Source organism: Coturnix japonica, chromosome 11, assembly GCF_001577835.2.
Source record: "Coturnix japonica isolate 7356 chromosome 11, Coturnix japonica 2.1, whole genome shotgun sequence".
Classification (NCBI taxonomy): Eukaryota; Metazoa; Chordata; class Aves; order Galliformes; family Phasianidae; genus Coturnix; species Coturnix japonica.
In genome coordinates, this window is record NC_029526.1 from 2963410 (window position 1) to 2984416 (window position 21007).

Genomic DNA, 21007 nt, shown 5'->3' on the forward strand with positions numbered 1-21007 from the left:
CTTGAAACAATGTTTATCTTTTCGCAGCTTAATTTCTCCTACCCTAAGCTGCGGGTCACTGCGGCACAGCGCGCTGCTACCGCGCCGCTCGGGGCCACCCCGGGACCGCGGAGTCCCGCGATCCCACCCCGCCTCGGCCCGGCCCTGCTGCCCATCCGCTTCCCCGGGCACCACGTCCGCACCCCCAGGAGTTCCCTCCGCTGCCTTCGGTACCTTGGGTAAACATAGAGAAGTGTACTCGATATTCAAGATTGATTTCCCTGATTTATTAAGGCAGAATTCATTGGACTCTATTGACCACAAATGACTTAATGTAAATGCTGACCCCGGTGAACTTGGAAATGGCAGGTATCGGCTTGATCTATAGATGACCTCTTAATTACCGCAGTTATTAATTTAAATTATTGCCACTGCTTCTAGAAACAGGAACAAAGAAACATTCTTTCCTCATCCCTGCTTGGTTTATTAGTCCGAACACAAAGTGTTTGATGACACTTTTAATTAAACAGAAAGAATGCAGAGATGCGGTTTCCCTTTCTCGGCTGTCCCGGGGAGAGCAGCGCTGCCCGGGGCGGAGGCGGCGGCCCGAACCCACCGAGGACGCCCGACCGACCACCGCCGCCCCCCGTCCCCGCCCGGGGCAGCGCTGAGTGCCGCGGGGTCACGGAGCGGCCGGGGCGGTGCTGCCGGGGTCTGCGCGTCGTGCACCACCGCTCCGAGCGATGGAACCAGCGGGTTTGGGGGGGGAAAATAACAACAAAAGCACGACGTGGGGAAACGGGAGGAAAACTGAGTCTTGGTTTTGGTAAACACATCAATCGCGGCTATTTAACGAGCGGAAGCGCGGACGGGGCCGTTCCGCCCGCTCTACGAGCAGCGGTGCCCGCCGTGCCCGGGCCGGGGGCTCGGCGCTGGGCAGTGCCGCCTCCTGCTTCAGGGCGAGAGCCTGGCTGCAGCCCCAGCCCCGCCGCCGGCGCTCAGGAAGGGGCAGGATGCCCTGCGGGAGTGAGGGGAGGGGGAAAGGCGGAGTGAGAGGCCCGGGACGAGCAGCCCCGGGATGAGCAGCCCCGGGACGTGCCCGGCCCGGCTGGGGCAGCGCCAGGAGCGGGGCGGAGCGGGCGACCCCTCACCTACCTCACCTCCTCAGCACCGGCCTGAAGGCCGTCCGCAGCCGCTCCAGGCACGTCCCGCCCGGCTCGGCGCCTCCTGGGCCGCCCCCGCCGCCCCGCCCGAAGCCTGCACAGACACACGCAGCTCGCGGGGGCTCTGCCCGACCCGGCCCCGCCGCTCCCCGGGGCGCCGGGCACGATTCAGGGCCGCGAGCGCTCCGGAGGCGGCAGCCCCGTCCGCCCCGTCCCCCCCGCCCCCGCGGCCCCGCCGGCGCGGGTACCTTCGCCCGCCGCGTACTGGCACGGCTGCCCCAGGCCGCGGTGGGACGCGCAGCTCCGCGGGACGGGTTGGGGGCTGAAGGCGGAGCTCCGGAACGGGGCATCGGGGGTCGGGGGCAGCTCCGCCGTCGTCCCGCCGCCCTCCTCCGTGCCGCGACCCTCGGGGCTGCCTCTGCGCGTCGCGTTGGCCCCGGCCGTGCGCGCCAGCGACCAGATGCGCGGCTTCTCCGGGGGCGCGTAGGGCGGCGGAGGGGCGAGGGCGGCGGGGGCCGGAGCCGCGGTGGGGGCCCGTGAGCAGGGGAAGGCGCGGCACGGCCCGGGCACGCTGCAGGCGCTCCGCGGGCCGGGGGCTTCCTGCAGAGAGCCGGGTCGGCCGTTCGCCGCCTTCCCCGCCTCCTCCTCGTCCTCATCTTCCTCGTCCTCCTCCTCCAGGTCGTCCAGGTCGCTGAGTCGCAGCTCCTTGTCCTCCTTGCAGCTCTTTGGCTCTGCTCAACACACAGCGGGAGGGGGCCGATGGGTCTTCAGGGCAGGTGCGGGGCCCGGGGACTCTCCGCGCCGCCCGACCCGTCCTGTCCCGCCCTGCCTACCTCGGCCGTCGCTCCCCGCGCCGTACTCCCCGTCGTGCCGCGTGCCGTCCTCCTTCCTCTCTTCTCCCGCTTTGTTCTTTGGAGACCAGGTCATCTTGTTCTCCTTCTTGAGCCGCCGCCGCGCGTTGGCGAACCAGGTGGAGACCTGGGTGAGGGTCATCTTGGTGATGATGGCCAGCATGATCTTCTCGCCCTTGGTGGGGTACGGGTTCTTGCGATGCTCGTACAGCCACGTCTTCAGGGTGCTCGTCGTCTCCCGCGTGGCATTCTTGCGCCGGGCCGAAGCGGTGAAATCCACCGGCCCGTACCTGCGGGAGCGGCGTGAGGGGTGCCCGACCCTACCCCGGCCCTGCCCGCCCAACTTCCCGGCCGCCTCCCCGGGCGCTCCGGCGGCGCGGTTACCTGTCGTACTGGTACTGCCCCAGGGAGTGCTCGTACGAGTAGTAAGCGGCGGGCTGCGCGATCCCCGAGTGCAGAGTGCTGGCGCCCTCCTTGATCTCATACTGGGGGTTCTGCAAGGCAAGCGGGCAGCGGTGGGACCCCGACCCCGGCCCCATCCCCGGCCCTCGACGGCCCCGCAGGGCTGAGCCGCGCCGCCGCGGCCGTCGGGCGCTCCCTCGGTCCCTCACTCACCAGCGCGGTGTAGATGGCGGCGGGCTCGGCGCTGTAGGGCAGGTAGTTGCCGTAGCCCTGGCCGGCGGCGTACGGGGCTCCGTACATGCCCAGCGCCGCATTGAGCTCGGCGCGGCCGGGCGCCAGCAGCCGGCTCTCGTACGGGGCGCAGCACAGCGAGGCGGCGGCCGGCGCCGAGGACGCATCCGGGCCGGAGCGGGGAGCGGGCTCGCAGCAGGACGCGCCGGGGCTGCCGGGCACCAGGAACTGCGACGGAGAGACGGGGAGCGCTGAGCGGCCGCGGGGCAGCCCCGGAGCGGCGGGGGCGGGCGGGGGCGGGGGAGCTCCCGGCGCGGGGAGCGGGGACGCGCGGAGCGGAGCGGGCGGAACTCGGAGGGAACGGTCTCTCTCGAAAACGTCCAAAGATCCGCGCGGTTCCCCCCTGCCCGCCCCCCTCGGTCCGTTTGCATCGATTTCAAGGCAAGAAGTTGCGATTGCAGTTAATTCGACAATAGACAAAGCAGTAAATATGTCAGCTAACGCAATCGAAGGCACTCGATTTGGAGAAGTTGAAAGGGACGGCGAACTTCCCGATCGGGGGAGGCACACGCACCTCGCCGCGCTCGCGGCTCCCGAACCGTCCCACCCGACCCGGGTTGCGGTGCGGGGCGCCCCGGGGTCCGACGGCGGCTCCGCGGGGAGCGGCGCCCGGAGAACGCGGCGCGGAGGGACGGACCGACCGCGAGTGTGTTTGTTTGTTGCGCTTCCGAGTGAGCGGTGGAAGGGGAGCGGGGGCAGGAAGCACCGGTTTCCCAAACGCTTTTCGCTGTGCGAAGTGCGAGCTATTTGTTTAAGCCTAACACAACACGAACGAGACATAAACACACACGCACATTTTTTAAAGAAAGGCTCCAGATGTGCCCTTTAAAAAAAAAAAAAAAAAGACTCCAAGTAAGGGAAAGGGAGGAAAAAAAGGGAGGGGGAACAGACATCTGGACGGCAGCAGCGGAATCTGAACAAAAGTGAGTGCTGCTCACTCGCCTTACCTGCGAAGTGGTGCTGTAGGGGTATCCGAACTGGGAGAAAGACATAGCCGCTCCTTATTTTTGGCCCATAGACAATATTTCCCCCCCCAAGATCGATTGGAACTAAACCCCGCTTCGGGATGCACCTTCTCACACACACATTGCCACGGATGGCTTTTGCTTTTTTTTTTTTTTATGCTCAATTATAGATGATTGCACTTAAGAAAAGCAGCCCGACATGTGAGGCGGGGGGGGCTCCCTGCCTGCCTTAAACCAAAAGAAAAGCGGCTGCCCCCCGCTTCCCATCGCTCTGAATAAATATGTTTGGATAGACAGAGTTTAAAAAGCCACCCCACATGTAGAAAGAGTTTAAGCGCAAAGGGGCTTTTTTTTTCCCCCTTTTTCTTTTTTTTTTTTTCTTTTTTTCTCTTTTTTTCTTTTCTTTTTTTTTTTTTTTTCCTCTCTTTTTGAAGGAGGGGGGAAATCACGTCGGGCTCGCAAGACACGGAGCCCGCTTGGTGTATTATTTTCTGCTCTATAGGTCTCGAGCGTTCCGCGGTGGGCGAGGAGCGGGTGGCTGACGTCACGGGCTGCCGGCAGCGGCGGGCAGCGGCGGGCAGGGCAGGGGTAGGGATAGGGATACGGATAGGGATACGGATAGGGATAGGGACAGCGACGGGGAAATGCATTGGGGCAGGGGAGGCTGTACGGGTAGGGATGGGGAGAAGAGGGCAAGAGCGGGGCAGGGCCGGGGGCAGAGGCAGCGATAGGGGTAGGGGATGCGACGAGGCAGGGACCAGCAGCGCCCGCGGTGCCGTCCCATTGGGGAGGAGGCAGGCGGCGGATGGTTCGCTCTTGGTCCCGCTCCTTTTGTTTTTTAAGCAACCCGAATTTGACTCGGAGGAAAAAAAAAAGTGATAAAGGGGGAAGTCACAGCCCTGAGCGAGAGTGCCTCCCCAGGGCTCGGGCGGAGGGCAAGAGGCTCCGTCAGACTCCCGGCCGGAATCCCATTGCCGCTCCATCCCCGGTTACCCCGCAGAGAAGCGGAGCCGGGCTCGGGTCGCCGACAGCCCTACAGCCGACAGCAGGAGGGGTCGGGGCGGGCAGGGATGGACGGCCGCCCTCAGCCCGACCCTGGCCGCACCGTTGAGCGATGAACTGACGGCAGCGGCCATCGCAGGGGTTTGCCTTTGAGGCGACATCGGCGGGTGGTAAACGGGGATCCCCCTGCGGAGGGTCCGGCTGCGATTTGCTTTCGGAGGAAAACAACCAAAAATAAAAACTAAAAATGGAGTAAAGAAAAAAGGGGGAGGAAAAAAGAAAAAAAAAAAAAAAAAAGGAAAGAAAAGAAAAGAAGCAAAACCGACAACTTGTCCCCGTGCCGGCGCTGGGCCCGGCGGCCGCTCCTCCCGTCCCGCTGCCCGGTGCCGCTCCCGACGGGTGGCGCTGCCGAGCTGCGCTCCGGGCCGGGCGGGGCGATGTGCGGGTCGGGCTGCGGGGGCGGCTGGGAGCGTCCTCACGGAGCGCCCCTGGGGAGCGGTACTGCTAATTATTTAATTGCGAGAATCCCTCCGGGGGAAATTATGCTAATTATAAAGTAATAAAACCACTTGTTCTAAAGCACTTCGTTCAGCAAAATTGAGGCGTTTGTCTTTTTTTTTTTTTCTCCTTTTTTCCCCTTCATTTATTAATTTATACATGATGATGATGATTATTATTATTATTATTATTTGCCAGCGCATGTGTTGTCCGCCCAAAGAAGCAGGCATTGCGTTTGCTGACTTTAGCTGTGAAGCCAACCTGGGAGTGCATCTGACTGCTGGGCACGCTCAGCTGAGCCCAGCTCTGATCCATGGCACTGCTCCTGCAATGCTCGGCCCCGCTGAAGTGTTTTGCCGCACACTCTGTTCCTTCTGTTCCTTCCTGTGCCCAGGAGCCACCCCATGAATTGCCCTTAGGCCCCGGCAGCAAGCAGGGCTCTGCCTTTCCCCAGCTCTCAGTGAGCAGCATCTTGAGCTCAACCTGGTTCGGTGCTTTGGGAAGCAATGTGCAATTTGATTCCATTCTGCTGCCTCTCAGAGCAGCATAACTGGTGATTTGGTGCTGTAAGTGGTCACTACGGATTTCCCTCTATCCAAACTCGTGCCATCCCTGCCCTACTTGAACTGTCCCCACATGTGCCTGTACTGAGCTGTCCCAGGCAGGGCTGTGGCTGTGAGCACAGGCAGAGCCTCAGCAATCCCCTCAATTCACAAACATTCTTGAAAGAGGGGAGCACAACAGCACGCGTTTTACAACCAACACCGTTTGTTTTAGCTGTGATACCTCTTTGCTTAGAGGTAATTGGAAGGGGTGAGAGTAGCAGTGCGTGCTTTGCAGCAACGCAAACGCAGGCGCCGATAGCTGCGAAGGAAATAATAGGTTAATTGACATAAGCGTTAGAGCAGCGGCTCTGGGCAGGAAGAATAACGTTCTGAGAGGGGCAGGAACAAAGCAGCTTCAAAAACACGCAGCAGAAATGTGGCGGAGAATAAAGTCTCTTTATATTTTAGAATATGGGGGGATTCTTTTGGCTGCATCTTTTTTTTTGTACTGAGAAAATGAAAATTCTTCAAGTCCATGCATGAATAAACAAGTACAGCTGGGCAGCCTAATACATAATTTATACTGATCAGTCATTGTAGATTTAACTGAATAAAGCCAAAATGAACACTAATTGTTTTGACAAACTAAAATAGTGTATATGATGGTGCTTTGTGCAGCTCGCTGGGCACTGTCCTTATCTCAGTGGCTATTGTCAAGACCGATTTCTGCATGAGAGGCAGAAAAAGATGAAACAAATTAGGACAATATTAAGATTAATATCTTGTTGGAGATAAAGCATTTTAATTGCTTAGCATACAAGCAGAAAATAGAACTGTTTTCAGGATGGAGGGGAGAACTGGCACAGTCAAGCGTGGGACACACACTGGTGTGAGGCAAGGTGCAACTGGGAGGATAATGTGCTGCCCTGTGAGCTGGGAGAGAAACATGAGGGGCAAGGGGGCTTTTATAGAGCACCTTTGGAATACAGTGGGAATAACTCTGGTTGTCTTTGGACTTTCATCCTCCAGAAGGGAACATGAAAAAGGTGTTGCTGGCTTCTAGGAAAGCCGTGCACTTACGGCAATCTGAAGAGCCTAATGGTTTTATCTGCTGGTGCTGGATGCTCCTGGACTCTGCCAAGGTGCTGAGAGAGTCGTGGGGGGCACAGAAGGGAGGTGCAGTGACAGCCAATGGAGCCATGGGCGGTGTGGTGGCCTTGAGTGGACCTTCACTTTGCTTGGCCACTGAGGAAAAGCTTCTTTGGTAAAGGAACTATGCAGCAGGGCGACCCAACTCTCCTTTGGCACAGCTGAGCTGGATGCCAGGCTCACCTGGTGCTATTGGGCATTGCACTATGCAGTGTCTCCTTGGCCTTTCACAGCTGCTGTGCCACTGACGAGGAGGGACAGTCTGGGTGAGCGGGCTGCTTCTGAGCTGGAGGCTCTTATCTGTATTTCCATAGGTATCGTTCGTCATCTTTGTTCTGTGGCAGTGAATGACAGTTTTATTCCATTTCCTAGTCTGCTCGCTGTAATTTCCAGGATCTATGCTTTAATTAGTGTGTCGGTTACATGTGATGGTGCCTTATTTTCCATGAGTTATCACCAGCTTACGTGCACCATTAAACGTGGGGATTGGTGCTGCCGCCTTATTTACCTTCATTTGTCATTTACCAAAACCCAGCAGCGTTTGCTGCACATTAGGAAGAGCTGCTTTGATAGCTCATACCAAAAACTGAAAGCACTTAACCTGGGACACCTCATCCCAGCCCATCAAATCAGCTGTCCCCAAGGAGCCACTCCCTTAGTTCAAGCCTGAGTGAAGGGCTCAGCCTGCTGCTCCAAATACATCTGAATCTGCTCTGCTGTGCCCCTGGAGGAGGGAGCAGTGAGCAGGACCCCTGCTGTCACCCTGAGGTCCATTGGTCCCATTGCTCTGCACACAGGATGCATCCCCACACCCCCCCTATATCCCCCGTCCCCCTCCAGCCATGCTCTGGAGGTGCTGAGGGCTGGGCCAGCTGCTCAGGGAGGCAGGGACCACTGGGGAGTTCACACACAGGCAGTGCTAATCTACAATAAATCTCATAAAATCAATGAAAATATGGGAAGTATATCATTTTTAAAGAAAAAAACACATGAGACGTGGCCATTAAGGGCACAACCATTCTAATACCTGTGCCTGGTTGGAACTGCAATTAAAAACATTCCAATAATAAATCTACTCTCAGTCTCACTTAACGCTTTTAACTTTCTTGAAAGTTCAAGCTGGTATCCCAAAAATGTGCCAGGACTTTCACAATGTATTTTATAGACTCATAAATAAATATGGCAATTAATCTAAGCCATATTTCTTTCGTATCCGATGACAATTTATTATGACACTCACTCATTCGTTGCACAAAAACTCTAATGCACTTAAAATCGGATTTCAAACCAAACGTTTTATGGGAAAATATAGTATTGATCATCCATTTAAAGATATCATGTGATGATTCATAACCTGCTATAAAAAGGATCTTACGAGGACATTCAGAATGAGTTCTGTGGACCGTTCTCACCACAAAATCAAACTTATGAGCTCTGTGGTTCTCAGTGATGTTTTATGTTTCTGTTTGCAGTTTTCACCTCTAACGTTATGGTGGTTTATGGCAGACAGCAGCGCTAAAATAAAGCATTTTGCCTATCTACGTGAACATTAAATACACGGAGACTAATTTGTTAAATATATACCGGTGCTTTTCCTCAGATTTACAAGGTTGATTCCTTTCAAGGATAATTCCCACTATTTGGGCTGCATTAATGGCACGGTTTGTGCAATGCGCTTCTGCTGCCGTGTCCATCAAGGACAAAAAACGGGAAATGTCTCTTTCTGCCTTTGTAACCAATAGGTGTCTCCATCTGGGGGTGTGCAGCTCCCTGCCCTGCCCGCTCTGCTCCCATTGGGGCTGGTGCTGAGCAGCGCTGGGGCACGGGGCGATGCCCTGCACGTTCCTCTGCAGCTGCTGGTGGCAGCCGGCGTTTCATCTCCTCTCTGAGGTGCTTAACAGGGTGATGTTTTCCCCTTTGAACAGCACGCAGTCATCACCAGCCTAATTATTTTGCAGATATCTTGCCTTGATGCACAGGCTTTGGGTGGTGACACCAATGCTTGGAGAGACAGCAGAAGGAAATAAGGAGTGAAGGCTGAAGCACTTGGTTAAAGAAGAGTCTCATTTATAAATCAATTTTAATAACATATTTAAAAGCTCTCACATTTGCCTTTAATGTGTTTCCATTTCCCCCTTGGTCATTAATATTTAAACTATTTTTCTTTACTGATCTTTTTTCTATTGTGTCCTTTCTAACTCTCCTTTCTCTCTTTAATCTGCAAATAGTGAGTTTTGGAGAAATGCATAATCCATGAGAAATCCAGAGAATCTGATACGAGAAAAACCTTCAATCCCATGAAAGAAATTTCAGAGAAGTAATTGTTAGAAAGTCATTCCAAACTGTTGAACTCATTAAAGGCTGTTGGTTTTCCTGAAGTGACTTTCAGAACGAGGAGGTTCATTATGACAGTAGAAGCAGCAATCAGCAGTGACCCTTCTAAAATCTCTGTCTGCAGGCACAATTTCTTGGCCCTCTGTGTGGTTTGATTCCTGGCAGCCCAGTGGGTCTGTGGGCTTCCCTACAATGCCAATGGGGTTGGGGTTCCTTGGTCATGGACCTCAATGGTGGTCACCTGTTCAGTTGTGTTACAGAGATGGCCACAAGCCAGAGCGATGGCTCTCACATTTTTTATAGAAGATCACTTTACTCTTCAAAAATGGAGAAAGAACAGCCTGGGTTTTTCCTGTGGATTTTGTAATTGAGGTTAAAATGCAGCTGTGGTGTGAGTGACTGCAGCCGCAGGTGGGTCTAGGCCACTTGAATTGCAGGTTGCCCCCAGCTGAAGGCAATTCCATGTCTGTTGGAGAAGGGAGGAGACCCTATATAAGGGCTGCATTGAGGGGGGCAGCTTGTGCACCTGAGGCAGCAGTGTGGGACAGTAAGGATGTGGGAGCAGGACCACGTGGCTGTGGGATGGACTGTTCAAGGTGGGTGTCTCAGTACAGTGTCTCTGGTGTGCTGGGGGAGCTACTGTGGTGCATTGGGGGAAGGTGGAGGGCAACCCCTGAGGACTCACATCCATGGTAGGTATCACTGCCCACTTTGGGTGGGGAGTGCTGCTCAGTTGTGGTGCCGTGCCAGCTTAGGAAGGAGCAGGAGTGGAGCTGTGTGTCTTTTCCTCTAGAGGAAAAGGGCAAACTCCAGCAAATGTTCTGTTTGTATGGAGCAAGATGGCTCCACAGGCAACAACGTGGTGAAGCTTCTTGTGGGATGGAGCAATGGCTGCTCACCAGAGCCTCTGAGAAGGGTTTTATCCATCTAACTGCATGGCTTGGTTGTTGCTATTATTTTTAATTTGATTTACTGCTTTAGCTTTTAATTTACTGTGCTGAAGAAGAATTTATCCTTGTCTTGACTTGTGTGGGCTGTTACATTTTAAATATACATGCATTATTCTCAGTCCATTATTCACCTCTATGATTTTTAAAGAGGAGATAAAGCAAAGTATGCAAAAATGAAACAAAGATGAGAATGTGCAATGCTCTTATTTTCAGGGGAGAGATTAAGATGAAGATGTTTTCAGGCTGTTTTAACAGTTCCTAGAGAAGGGTTGCAGCCCACGTGTCTCTTTGTGTCTTCTCTCCTTTGTATAAAGTTGTATATTCTGTGGAGTAACTGAGTTGAATGCCATTGCTCTGCAATGTGGCAGCAGCCTGCTGAGATGGTGCTGCTGGAGGCAAGGCTGGGTCTGGTGCCTTCTCACCACTGCAAATCCGGGAGTGGGTAGGGGTGGTTGCTGGGGCAGTATCCAATGCTTGGATTAAAAATAAACAAGAAAAACCATGTTTGTAAGCACAGAGTGTGAGGTTCAGAGGTGTTTTGCATTGGGGTGGGAAACATGGCCCCACTGTATTGTAGGATGGCATTTTATTTGTTTTAGACAGCATCAGTCTGCTCCTGTGCTCCTGGTTTTGTTCATTGTTTGCTCTTCCAGCCTAATCTGTAGCATGGTGAAGAAGTGAGGCTGTGTTTGTTGGGGTCTTCAAGATCCACAGGAACATTGCTGGGAAGTTCTTTGATACCAAAGTGATCCGAAAAGCACAAAAGCCAGGATCCTGCTAGAATCAGACCTAGTCATTAATGCACTTTGGTGTTGCATCTGTGTGGCCCCAAACCCAGCAGGGGAGGTCTTAGCAGGGTCTGTGCTGCATGCTGCCACTGCTGTGTTGGTGTGAAATCAGGGCCTGCAAGGGAGCTGTAATTATGGAAGAGTTGCCCTCGCTATTAGCACTCTTACCCTAATAATGTTAACATATATTCTACAAATAAGTGGCTGTCACATCTCATGATGCTGACCCAGTGTGAAGGTACTGCTGTCCACTTAGGTTGGCTGTTTCTGCTGCCCTCCAGCCATGCAGCCCATCTTGCCATTAGGTCTTGGGATTTCTCTTGAGCTGTGGCTGCCTCAGGACAGTTTCTCCTCCTGTTTTCCTGCAAGTGGTGCTTGTTCTCACGGAGCTCCAGGTGCCTGTCTGCTTTTTCATAGTTGTTTTTCCTTGGGTCATTTAATTATTAAACCCAAAGATGGGATTGTTTTGGGGAAGGTGCAGGGAAGCGGAGCAGGTGACTGAGATCCTCTAATTTAGCATTAGTGTGCAGCTGCTGTTGCTAATTGCAAGCTTCACCATTAACTCATGCTGAAGTATGGGGCCATTAACCCAAGCTGGTATATTCCTCCCCCCACCCCACCCTTGGCTTCCACATGGGGCAGGAGAGCAGCAGTCTTGTAGCAAGGCTGTAACTCAATCCAGGTGTGAGGAGCTATCAGAAATAAAGTATGTGAGAGCAGAAACCATGTGCAAAATCCTGGTGTGTCTCTTGTGCTTGTGCAAAGCCAGCTCTGACTTCTGAGCCTTCTGGATGTGTGCTCACCTTCAGTCTGAGCTGGGCTCCTAGTGAGACCTGATTGGTATCACTGCATCTGCAGCTGGGTTTTGCACAGCTTCAATGAGGTCATCTTAAAATTGGTTTCCTAAAGCCATTGTGTGATTCCTTTTTTTTCCCCACATCAGCCCCTGGGAGCATTGGCTGCCAGCTTGTACCTCTCCTCAGTGCTGTGGCACTGAGCCTGGGGGCTGGAAGGTAGAAATGGAATAACACAGACAAGCAGGGACTGACACAGAGCATCATGGATCCGGGCTGCTGGTGAGAGGCACATCAAGCTGTCAGTAAATAGCTATTCTCCTGGAGCTGAGAACAGAGAAGCATGTGACATTTCAATTACCAGTGTTTGTATTTAAATGTAAATAAGTGGCTTGTTTACTCTATAATTCAACAAACCTTATAATTATGATCTTATTATGATATTTCTACAGCACTTGCAGCAGCATATGGCACTTCAATAGGCAAGCAAGGCAAGAAATGGAATTACGGATTTCTGTGATGTTTGTTTTTGTATTTGTGGCTGTTATAACCCCTTTGTTTTTAAATACCTCACTTCTTAATTTGGCAGTTTATATAATTGGAGTGAATTTACATGGAGCAGAATTCTTAGCCTTGGGGTTGGGTTACTGTCTTGTCCTCCATCTGATGTAGGGTCTTTAGGTGGAGAATCCCCACTTCAGGTGACTCAACAGTGGTGCAGTGTATTGCCCAAGCTGAGGTCATTAGGGACTGTGTGGGTCTGTGCCTTATTAGTGCATGTTACTTTGGCTTTTGCAGATGCTGCTGTTGAGAACACTGTGCTGGTAAGGCCTCAGGCTGGGGCATGCACTAAGGCTGTTGATACTTGGCAAGGAGAGCTGGCTGCCTGACTTCTGTGCCCAGTTTAATTGGGCAATGTATAATTGTATTACTTTGGCTTGCAGTGTCGGAGGCAGATATTGATGGAATAGCAGTAGATGAGCCTTGCCATCAATATTCCTTAATGTGTGTGTCAGAAATGACACCTGACAGTCACTGATGCTGGTTGTACATTATGGAGACCAACTGGTGAATGTGAACACAGTGAAGAGGTGGGTGATGCATTTGGGCTGTGGTGCCAATGATAGTGGTTCACCTCTGCTGTTGCAGGTTTGTACAATGGTACAGGTTTGTTTTTGCAGAACTAGCACTCAGTTTGTTCACCTTGTACCTCATGTCCCAAAGAATTAAGCATTTCCATGCTGCCATCCAGTTGGGCACAGCTGCAGGTGGGGCTTCCTGTGCCTACGAGGTGCAGCACTGCGTTCCAAGGCGTGGGCTCAACGATCTCAGCTCTGCAGTTGCTGTTCGTTTCAAGGCAAGTGTTGTACACAATATATGAAGTGTAGTGTAAATAATTTAACTAGCCTTTGAACATGGAAATAGCAACATGAGAAAGTAGCAAAACATAACAAGTTCCCAGCCAAACACATCACTGACTGGTTAGCCTTGCTAAAACAAACATAGTTTTTTTTTATTCCTCAAGTGAAACTGATTTAAATGCAAGGAAGAGGCTGCAGAAAGCTGTGTTTACACATTAACAGCACTGTGGTTATTTGCAGCTGCTGTAAGTTTTCCACTGACAGCTGATGGTGCAGCATGTGCTCGGGAAGGGAGCTGTGCTGGGTGCCAGGCAGTGTCCCGACCCCATGGAGGTGATGCTGTAGTGCAGGGCCATGGGGAGCCCCCAGGCCACATTCTCAGCTGCGGTGGCCTCACTACCCTCGAGCTGCTCTGGGTCTGCTCTTCCATATGCCTCATTTATTTATGTGTGTGAGATCTAGGGAAAATAATTTTTCTTTCCAAAACATACAGTATTAATTTTTACTTCCCTGCCAAATAATATCGTTCCAGACAAATGAGCCATGTTTGTGCTGCGGACTCTCTGGAGTTTATACCTCCATTTCTAATAACACACGCAGAGCCAAATCCTTGAAGCTGGTGCGCTGTTGCATCAAGAGTTTATTTAACTGGGAACCTGACTGGTGACCCAACGCCTGGCTGCAGCATGCAGGAATGGAGCTCTGCTGCAGGGCTGGGAGCACACGGAGCAGTCATGCTCAGCTCTTCCCTATTGAACATCTCCTCCTTGACTTGTTTGAGTTCTATATTATTATATATTTATTATCTAAATTATCCTAAACAAAAAAAAGCCTTAGGCACAAGATTCTCTTCTTGCACATCTTATTTTAGTCATCCACAATGTGTGCGGAAGGCAGATTTGCTATTGGAATTATCAATAAAACATAGTTTGTATGTTAAATTAGTAATCATGAAAAAGCTCCCAAGGTTTTTACTGCTTTTCCCCCCCCCCCCCTTTTTTACAATTATCACAAAGCCAGTTTTAGTTTTTTTTGCTGTGGTGGGGATGTGTGCTCCTGCAGCTCCTGCAGGGTCCCCATGGGCCTTATCATTGTCCCATGGCACCAAGGGCAGCCTGAACTAAAACCTCATAATGATGAAGCTAAAGGGCTCCAGGTGCTCTCTGGGGCGGGCTGGCTGGCAGCTGCCCATCCTGGGCTTGTCCTGCAGTGTGGTGAGGCCAGGAGGCACGGAGGTTGCCAGGCTATGCCCTCTTTCCTCCCTGCTGCAAGGCAGCCCTGCCTGTGTGCTGGATGCTGGGGTCCCTTCTGCAAAGCTTCTTTGGGTGCTGCTCTGTCTTTCTCTGAGAAACTCTCTGCTTTACTATCGAGACAGTGTTTTCTGGGAAGTTAGGTAAAAATTGAGGAGACCTTTAGAAGTGATGATGCTTTGAATATGTTAGCTGTAATTTTTTTAAAACTTTTAATGCTTTGGGGCTTTTTTTTTTTTTTTTTTTTTTTTTTAAACTCCTGGAAAACTTGGGCTGGAGACTTAATTTGTTTTGTTTGGCTGGGCCAAGTGAGAATTAGGATGTCTGGGTGTATTTTGGAGAGAAATATGAGGATTAAAGACCTGTTTTGGTGTGTAAAATTTATTGTTTATAATTCAAATGGTTATAAATGGAAATGGTTATTCCTGGCTTGGTTCGCTCGATCTGAGTGAGGCACCTGGAAGGAAGGTAGCAGGGCTGCAAGGGATGTGGTGTAGCAGTGTGAAGAGATGGCACTGAGCTCTGCTCTGCTGGCACCTGAGTGCCTTAGGCCCAGTTCAGCAGTATATATGGTATTTAACCATATCATCTAAATCCCCTTGAAGTTGTACTGATTTCTTGGGACTGTAGTGAGATTAAGTGTGGTGAGTTTGCTCAGTAGGCTCCAAGCTGGCACCTTCATGGTGGGATAAGCACCACAAACCCAGCTGTGGTCTTGGCTGTGTCAGTGCATGGTGGCTGCCCTTCCACTTCTGCCTGGCTTGCTGCAGTCAGGCTGTTATAAACCCTCTGGTGAAGTGACTGCTTCTCATCAGTGGAGCTTTGGGGATGGCTGGAGGTCTGCAGGTACTTCAGTCTGTGGCAGCTCTCAGTCTAACCAGGTGTGTTTTGGGTACCGGCTGTGTGCCTTGGTCACAGAAACATCTTTATCATGTTACCATCTGTGTAGCACTGTAAATATGGTGAAGAACTCTGCTGGGCTAGGGGTTGCAGTGACTTCTGTCTGCCCAAAGGTTGGAGAGCTTTGTGGTTTCCATAGAGCTCAAAGGCAGGAAGTGAGTCAATGGAGTATTGTACCTGCTGGCCAAAGGGTATGGAGTAACCCCAGGAAAACCAGGCGACTCTCATCTTGGGCAGCTCTTGGATGCACAGGGAGTCAGCCCAGACTGTTGGCTGTGCAGCTTGCTGCAGTTTTGAGTGGAAGTGAGGGCAATAGGAATGAGTAGCTGCCCCTCAGCAGGTCACTTCGGCCTTGTGATAGCCAGCCCAGCAGGGGTGAGTGTTGCCTCTCTTCTATAGACAAAACTTCAGGCATCCTATTGATTCAGCCTGAGATCTTATCTGTGTATTTATCTGCTGGCAAGGAGGTATGGGAATACTAGTGCTCTGTTTTAGTACAAACTCAGCTGTTTGCTGATCAGCAGTGACTATTTAAATTGACCAATCTACCTCACCCTGGCTGGAGATCAAGGGATCAGAACTTAATTTCATTCCTTGAATAAAGGTTTATATATATATATATATCTCCACATGAAAATATCAGAACATGAAAGGTTAAATCAATATGGAGTTTTACATTGCTTAAAGGGCATTTGCATCAAAGCAGCCATGAATGCAATTCACTTGTTTAATGAATTTTTTATGCTTATTTAATGAATTTCACAAAGGTTTGGTGTTTTTCATAAAATGGATAAGGACTTCCAGTTTTATGAAATAATAAAAATGGAACTGAAGTTATGAAATGAGCAATCTCATTAGTTAGGCATGATATATTCATATGAAAGTGTACATGTTTCTGAATTATTGCAAGCAGCTCTATTGCTTGAGCTGTAACTTGTTATAAGAGTATTGCAAATATGCCTTTAGTTAAGATATCAGAGAGTGACAGAAATTAGATTGATTGCTAATAATGATTTAATTAATACTTATTGCAGTTAGCATACCGTAGTTGTGTTCTTTCCTAGAAACTACATGTTTGTATTCTTCTTTGGATATCTGGTGAAGTACAGTACTATTTCTAGCCCCTTTTAGCTTAATTTTGTTTGCAGAAAATAAAAGGGTTACAAAAGAGGGTTACCTTCTGCTTTATTATGTTGATGAGCAGAGGAAAATATTACAGTGTCCTGCTATTAGTATGAAAGTGCCTTATTTTGCACCTTTCCTTGATGCTTCTGGAGTTTAATGGTATTGCATCATCTTGTTTAAAAGTTCTCCCGAGTCAGTAGTGCTTGGGATGAGAGGAGGTTGTATGAGCCCTTGGTAGCACCCCTGGTTCCACAGGCCAGGTCTGCGTGGCTGTGCATATGCTCAGGGAGATGCCCAGCTCCATTAACCAGCCTGGGAACCTTCACCATGCTGGGGTGAGGGTGAAACCTGAGGGTTTCCTGTGTCTCTCCCTTACAGACAGACCTTTGAGGTGCTTTTTTATGACATATGCCCACCCGAACCAAAGCAACTTTTGAAGTATTGGCACCAGAAAAGTGAGTGGAGGGATTCCACTACCCTCAATCTGTTGGTTGCTGCCCTCACACTCTGGGGAGGCAGAGGGCAGAAATGGTGCAGAAATGAAAGGTAAGGTGAAACTTCCAAAGTTAATGACCTTGCCTTAGAAGTACAGCACAGTGGATGCGTAAATAAGCAGTCTTTTTAAGTCTGTGCAGGAAGGCAGAGAAAGACTGGCAGGATGGGAGGAGAGTTATCTACCTTCAATGGTTATTAGTGCAAAAGGAGAAATGAAGTGTCTTCTCACCTATGAGGTGTTGTCATCCTACTCTTAGCATGCTCTGAAGCTTTCTTCTGAAAAACCACTTTCCAAATATAGGGAAAAGCCTCTGTGCCCTTTGGCAGGAGGTGAATGTGCAGGTGGAGCTGAGGGCAGGTAGCAGGCAGGGCTGCCCTCCATCTGTTCCCATCTGTGGTACAAGGGTGAGGGTCCTGTCCTTGAGCCCCTGCTGAGCACTGTGTTCCCCAGCCCTGCTGATCCATGCGGAGAATTGGAACCAGGTGAGGTGACTGTCCCTGTGCTATGCAGCAGGCAGGGTTGGTGTGAGGGCCCCTGAAGCCATGGAAGCACCTTGAGGGATGCTTGGGGATGGGAAGGGAGCTCAGGAGCTGTCCTGGGGCTCCCAGCATAGTGACAGAGCGCCCATTGTGGGCAGCAGGAGCGGGGAGCTCCCCAGCGTTATACCAGATTTAATAACTAGCTGTGATTTAATCTGTGGTGTGAAATAACATCTCTTATTATATCTAATGTAAATATTTACTTCAGAGGTTTGACTGAAAAAACATTGCCTGCCTTCAAAGCCTATCAGTTTCTCATCTGTGGCTGACAAAGAAAGCTTTGAGTGCTTAAATTCATTTACAGAAATTAAATTACAATTTTCAACACTAAAGCTTCTGTGATTCCAGACACTTTTCCTTTCCTTTTATTGTTTCTGACAGCATCTAGACTCTCAAGGTAAGTGGTCGAGTGTAGTCCTATGTAAATGTAAAACATAAAATGAAAACCGGAGGGAAGAAAAACATTTAAAGTAGGAAATTAGACCAGTTATTGAGTTCCACACTATGGTTAATGAGTGTGCAGAAAGAAAACATCTTCTTGGCCTAGTGAGCTGGAGCATTACAACTGTTGCAACACTTCTTCTGTTTTTGGAAGGAAATAAGTAATAACCTCGACACATGGGAAGTCTTCAGTTTGCATTTTTTAATGCCTCAGGGGAGTGCAGTGTTTCTGGTTTAAAATCTGTTAAAATATTCTTTAAAAGGCAGGTTTTGTTCTGAAACCAAAACAAAAATTAACATATTAAGCATGTATGTAGGTCAGGAGTGTATGGGAAGGGCTCGGCTGCTCTACCAGGACATGCTTTTTTTTGGATTTGCCCAGTGAGGGGTAGAGGGAAGACTGGAAATTACTGTCCCTTGCTGGAACACATTGTGTGTGTGCAGGATTTGTGCTGTGCTGCTCAAGTGCTGTTGGACACAGGGTATAATGGGCTGAGGGGCTGGTATGGGGCAGCTCTGCTCTGCTGAGCCCTCCTCCAGCAGTAGGGAGATGGTGCTCCTGGGGTCCTGCTGCAGCATCCTATGCTGGGTGCCTTGGCTGTGCTGCTGAGTATTTGCTCTCCTTGCTGTTACCCATACAGCCCTTTCCTTGTGTGGTTGGTGGTGAAATGCCCGGACTAGGCTGTGCTGAGCTGAGACCAGAGACCATGTAGCAGAATATTGTACAACTGGAAGATCTATGAAGTTGCTGTTGGTCCAGCTAAGGCAGAGGGCCATTTAGTCTGAATGAATGGATGCCATTTCTCACCTGGGTGAATTAGCAGTGGTTGGAGGCCTACAAACACAGCTGTGCAGCTTCTTGTACCCTGGTGAGCTTTGGGTGAGGAGCACTAGGAGCTTTGCATGCTGCTGCACTGTGCAGTTCAGCAATACTCTTACATGCTTCATGCGTACTTTTTAAATCCCTCTCATTCAAAGGTTGAGATTTTCCTTTAAATTCATCTCCTGATGCTGTTACTCAGCAAGCTCTTGAAAGGTGTGAGCAAGCTGATCAATACCTTATCTTTTTCAGGTTAATAAGTTCATTATTATTGACACAGTGTGGCTGGCTTCCTTCAGTCTGAAAAATGAATGTCCTGAGCAGGAGTAATTGGGGAAACTTTTAATGATGCTTTGATTGGAAAACATCTCAGGGCCAGGCTGGGGTTCATAGTGAGAGCTGCACTGGGGATAAATGATATGGCAGTGGCAGGGCTTTGGTGCTGGTGGCTGTGCCAGGCTGGGAGCATAGAGAGCTGATCTTTGCCTCTTTTCTTCATTTTTGGGCAGAAATTTCACCTGAGTCCTGCAGCTAAACTCCTGATGGAAGCTGCACTGCTGTGCAAAGCAGCCAGCTGGTGCCAAATTGGCATGAAGCCCCCGTCCCCTCCTTCTGCAGCTCTTTCTGTTGAGGTTTGTCACCCTGGGTTTTGGGTTGTGGTGCCCTTCCCAGCTTCCAGGCCTGGAAGCAGCTCTCAAGCCTCTTGTTATGTTTTCCTTTCCCTGGAGTTGTGAAGCTTAAAATTAAATAATTCAAGTCTGGATCAAGATTAAATAATTTGGGTCAGGCCATTGTCTCAGGTGCCCTCCAGGAAACACAGTCAGCATTTAACCTAACCAGCTTCTGTAATTCCACCAAATTCAGCTGAAACAGCAGTTTTTCCCCTAGAAGGGAACTTGAAGCTTAATAACAAGCATCCTGATTTTATTTTTTTTTTTTTTAATGCTTTTGAGAATAGTGCTGGCTCCAGTACTCAGGCTGAACCCCAGCAGCTGTGTTGGGGCTTTGGGCAGTGCTGGGATGGTGCAGCTGCCCCGAGGAAGCTGCTGCTGTCCTGCAGCACAGGGTGTGTGCTGGGACCCCCCTGCTTGGTGCCTGCAGCAGCTGAGAAGGCTCCTCATGCTGGAGTGGCGCAGTATTACTCTGCTGGTTTAAACAGCAGCATGCAGGCAGGTTTGGGAGCTGAAATGAGGAAAGATTAAAGCAGACGCAAAAATTCACTCACTGTGGAGTGATGCTGTTTTATGTGGTCAGCTTGGAGACCCCTCAGGGAGAGCACTGGAGATGCAAGAGGGGTTGGATACTCACTCCCAAGGCAGTGGGAGAAGTTCATTTCATGGCTTTGTTTGTATGACAGCCTGTGCCACCACAGACACTGAGTAAGAGCGTGGCTCCAACTGCAGGCTCACAGCACCACTCCTCACCACTCTGCTCAGGGGAGAGGCCAAGTGCTTGCAATTCTAGAATGTCAGTGTAAGAGTGCTGGGTTGTCACATGCCATTAGCTGCTGGGAGTGTGATATCTCAGGAAACGCTTCATCGTAATCCTCCAAATGAAGAAAGCTGAAGTGAACTTCAGGCTGATTGTTGGGTTTGGATATCGTGTTACAGGTCGGATCGTGAACTCAGAGTTGTAGCTACACTCAGATGGGTTTAAACTGCAGTCAGATAGCTCAGGTTCTGAAAGAATCAGCTTTCATGTTTCTTTTTACTTGCTGCTGCATCCAACTGTAGTTTGCTCCAAGAAGAAAACTTGGACCTGCGGTGCTGTGTAAGGCAGGATGTTGTTCTGTGGTATTGGGTTTGTCCCTGAGCAGTGTTTTAGTTGTTGCTGTGTTACATGGTGCAGGAGAAGCACGGGGTGTGTAAGGACTGGTGCTGTGGCTCCCTGAAGCAGCCAGTGAAAACAGCTCTGCAGCCACCCTGCTATCCAACCGCTGTCATACTGTTAGCAGAACAGAAATTACACGGTGGTGTGTCAAACCAAGTTTATTCTACTGCGATGCTCAAAGATGCTATTAAGCTGTCAGACCAGTCTGCGCTGTCCTTGGCTTTGCCTCACCAAGATTTAACGTGGTTTCAGTTCTCAAAGCCAACCCCTTCTGAGCTGACCTCTGTCCCCACCCAGGTTAATGCCCTTCAGAAAGGGTTTTGTTGCTCTAAGACGTCATGAAGGTCTCTCTGGGAGTAAAGGACTTCTTGGTTTTTTTGTTTTTTTTGTTTTTTACTATCACAGCCCATGTTGGTCCCTGTGTGGCAGGCACTGGGGGTCATTTTGCCCATGGTGTGGCAGTGAGGATGCATGCCGGGCTCTGCTGGGCAGTGGGGCTGTTGTCCCTATCTATTCAAGTTAAGCCCGGGGCTG

At 50.6% G+C, this 21007-nt stretch overlaps 1 protein-coding gene and 1 long non-coding RNA gene across 3 annotated transcripts in view; one reads left to right on the top strand and one right to left on the bottom strand.

Moving 5' to 3' along the window:
- Positions 1-228: 228 nt before the first annotated feature.
- IRX6 (iroquois homeobox 6) lies at positions 229-6897 on the bottom strand. Its single transcript, XM_032447137.1, has 8 exons — positions 6777-6897; positions 4645-4864; positions 2609-3443; positions 2378-2487; positions 1976-2283; positions 1391-1873; positions 1135-1236; positions 229-997 (listed from the first exon to the last, which is right to left on the bottom strand). Exons 1-7 carry the CDS (start codon positions 6895-6897, stop codon positions 1136-1138), a joined length of 2178 nt encoding a protein of 725 aa, XP_032303028.1. The 3' UTR covers positions 229-997; position 1135.
- A 2807-nt stretch (positions 6898-9704) lies between these two features.
- The window catches only part of LOC107319199, a 32057-nt gene continuing 20754 nt past the window's right edge, over positions 9705-21007 (top strand). For both annotated transcript variants that reach the window (XR_001557674.2, XR_001557675.2), the window contains exon 1: positions 9705-9775. This is a non-coding gene — a long non-coding RNA (uncharacterized LOC107319199). The remainder of the gene's footprint in view (positions 9776-21007) is intronic.

Bases quoted from the DNA above. Each gene is read 5' to 3' on its own strand.
- IRX6 (XM_032447137.1), bottom strand. From the start codon at position 6,897: ATGGCTCCATTGGCTGTCACTGCACCTCCCTTCTGTGCCCCCCACGAC. The intron at 2,284-2,377 runs GTAACCGCGCCG...CCGCTCCCGCAG, and splicing joins GGGCAGTACCAGTACGACAG to GTACGGGCCGGTGGATTTCA. The intron at 1,237-1,390 runs GTACCCGCGCCG...GTGTCTGTGCAG, and splicing joins CCAGTACGCGGCGGGCGAAG to GCTTCGGGCGGGGCGGCGGG.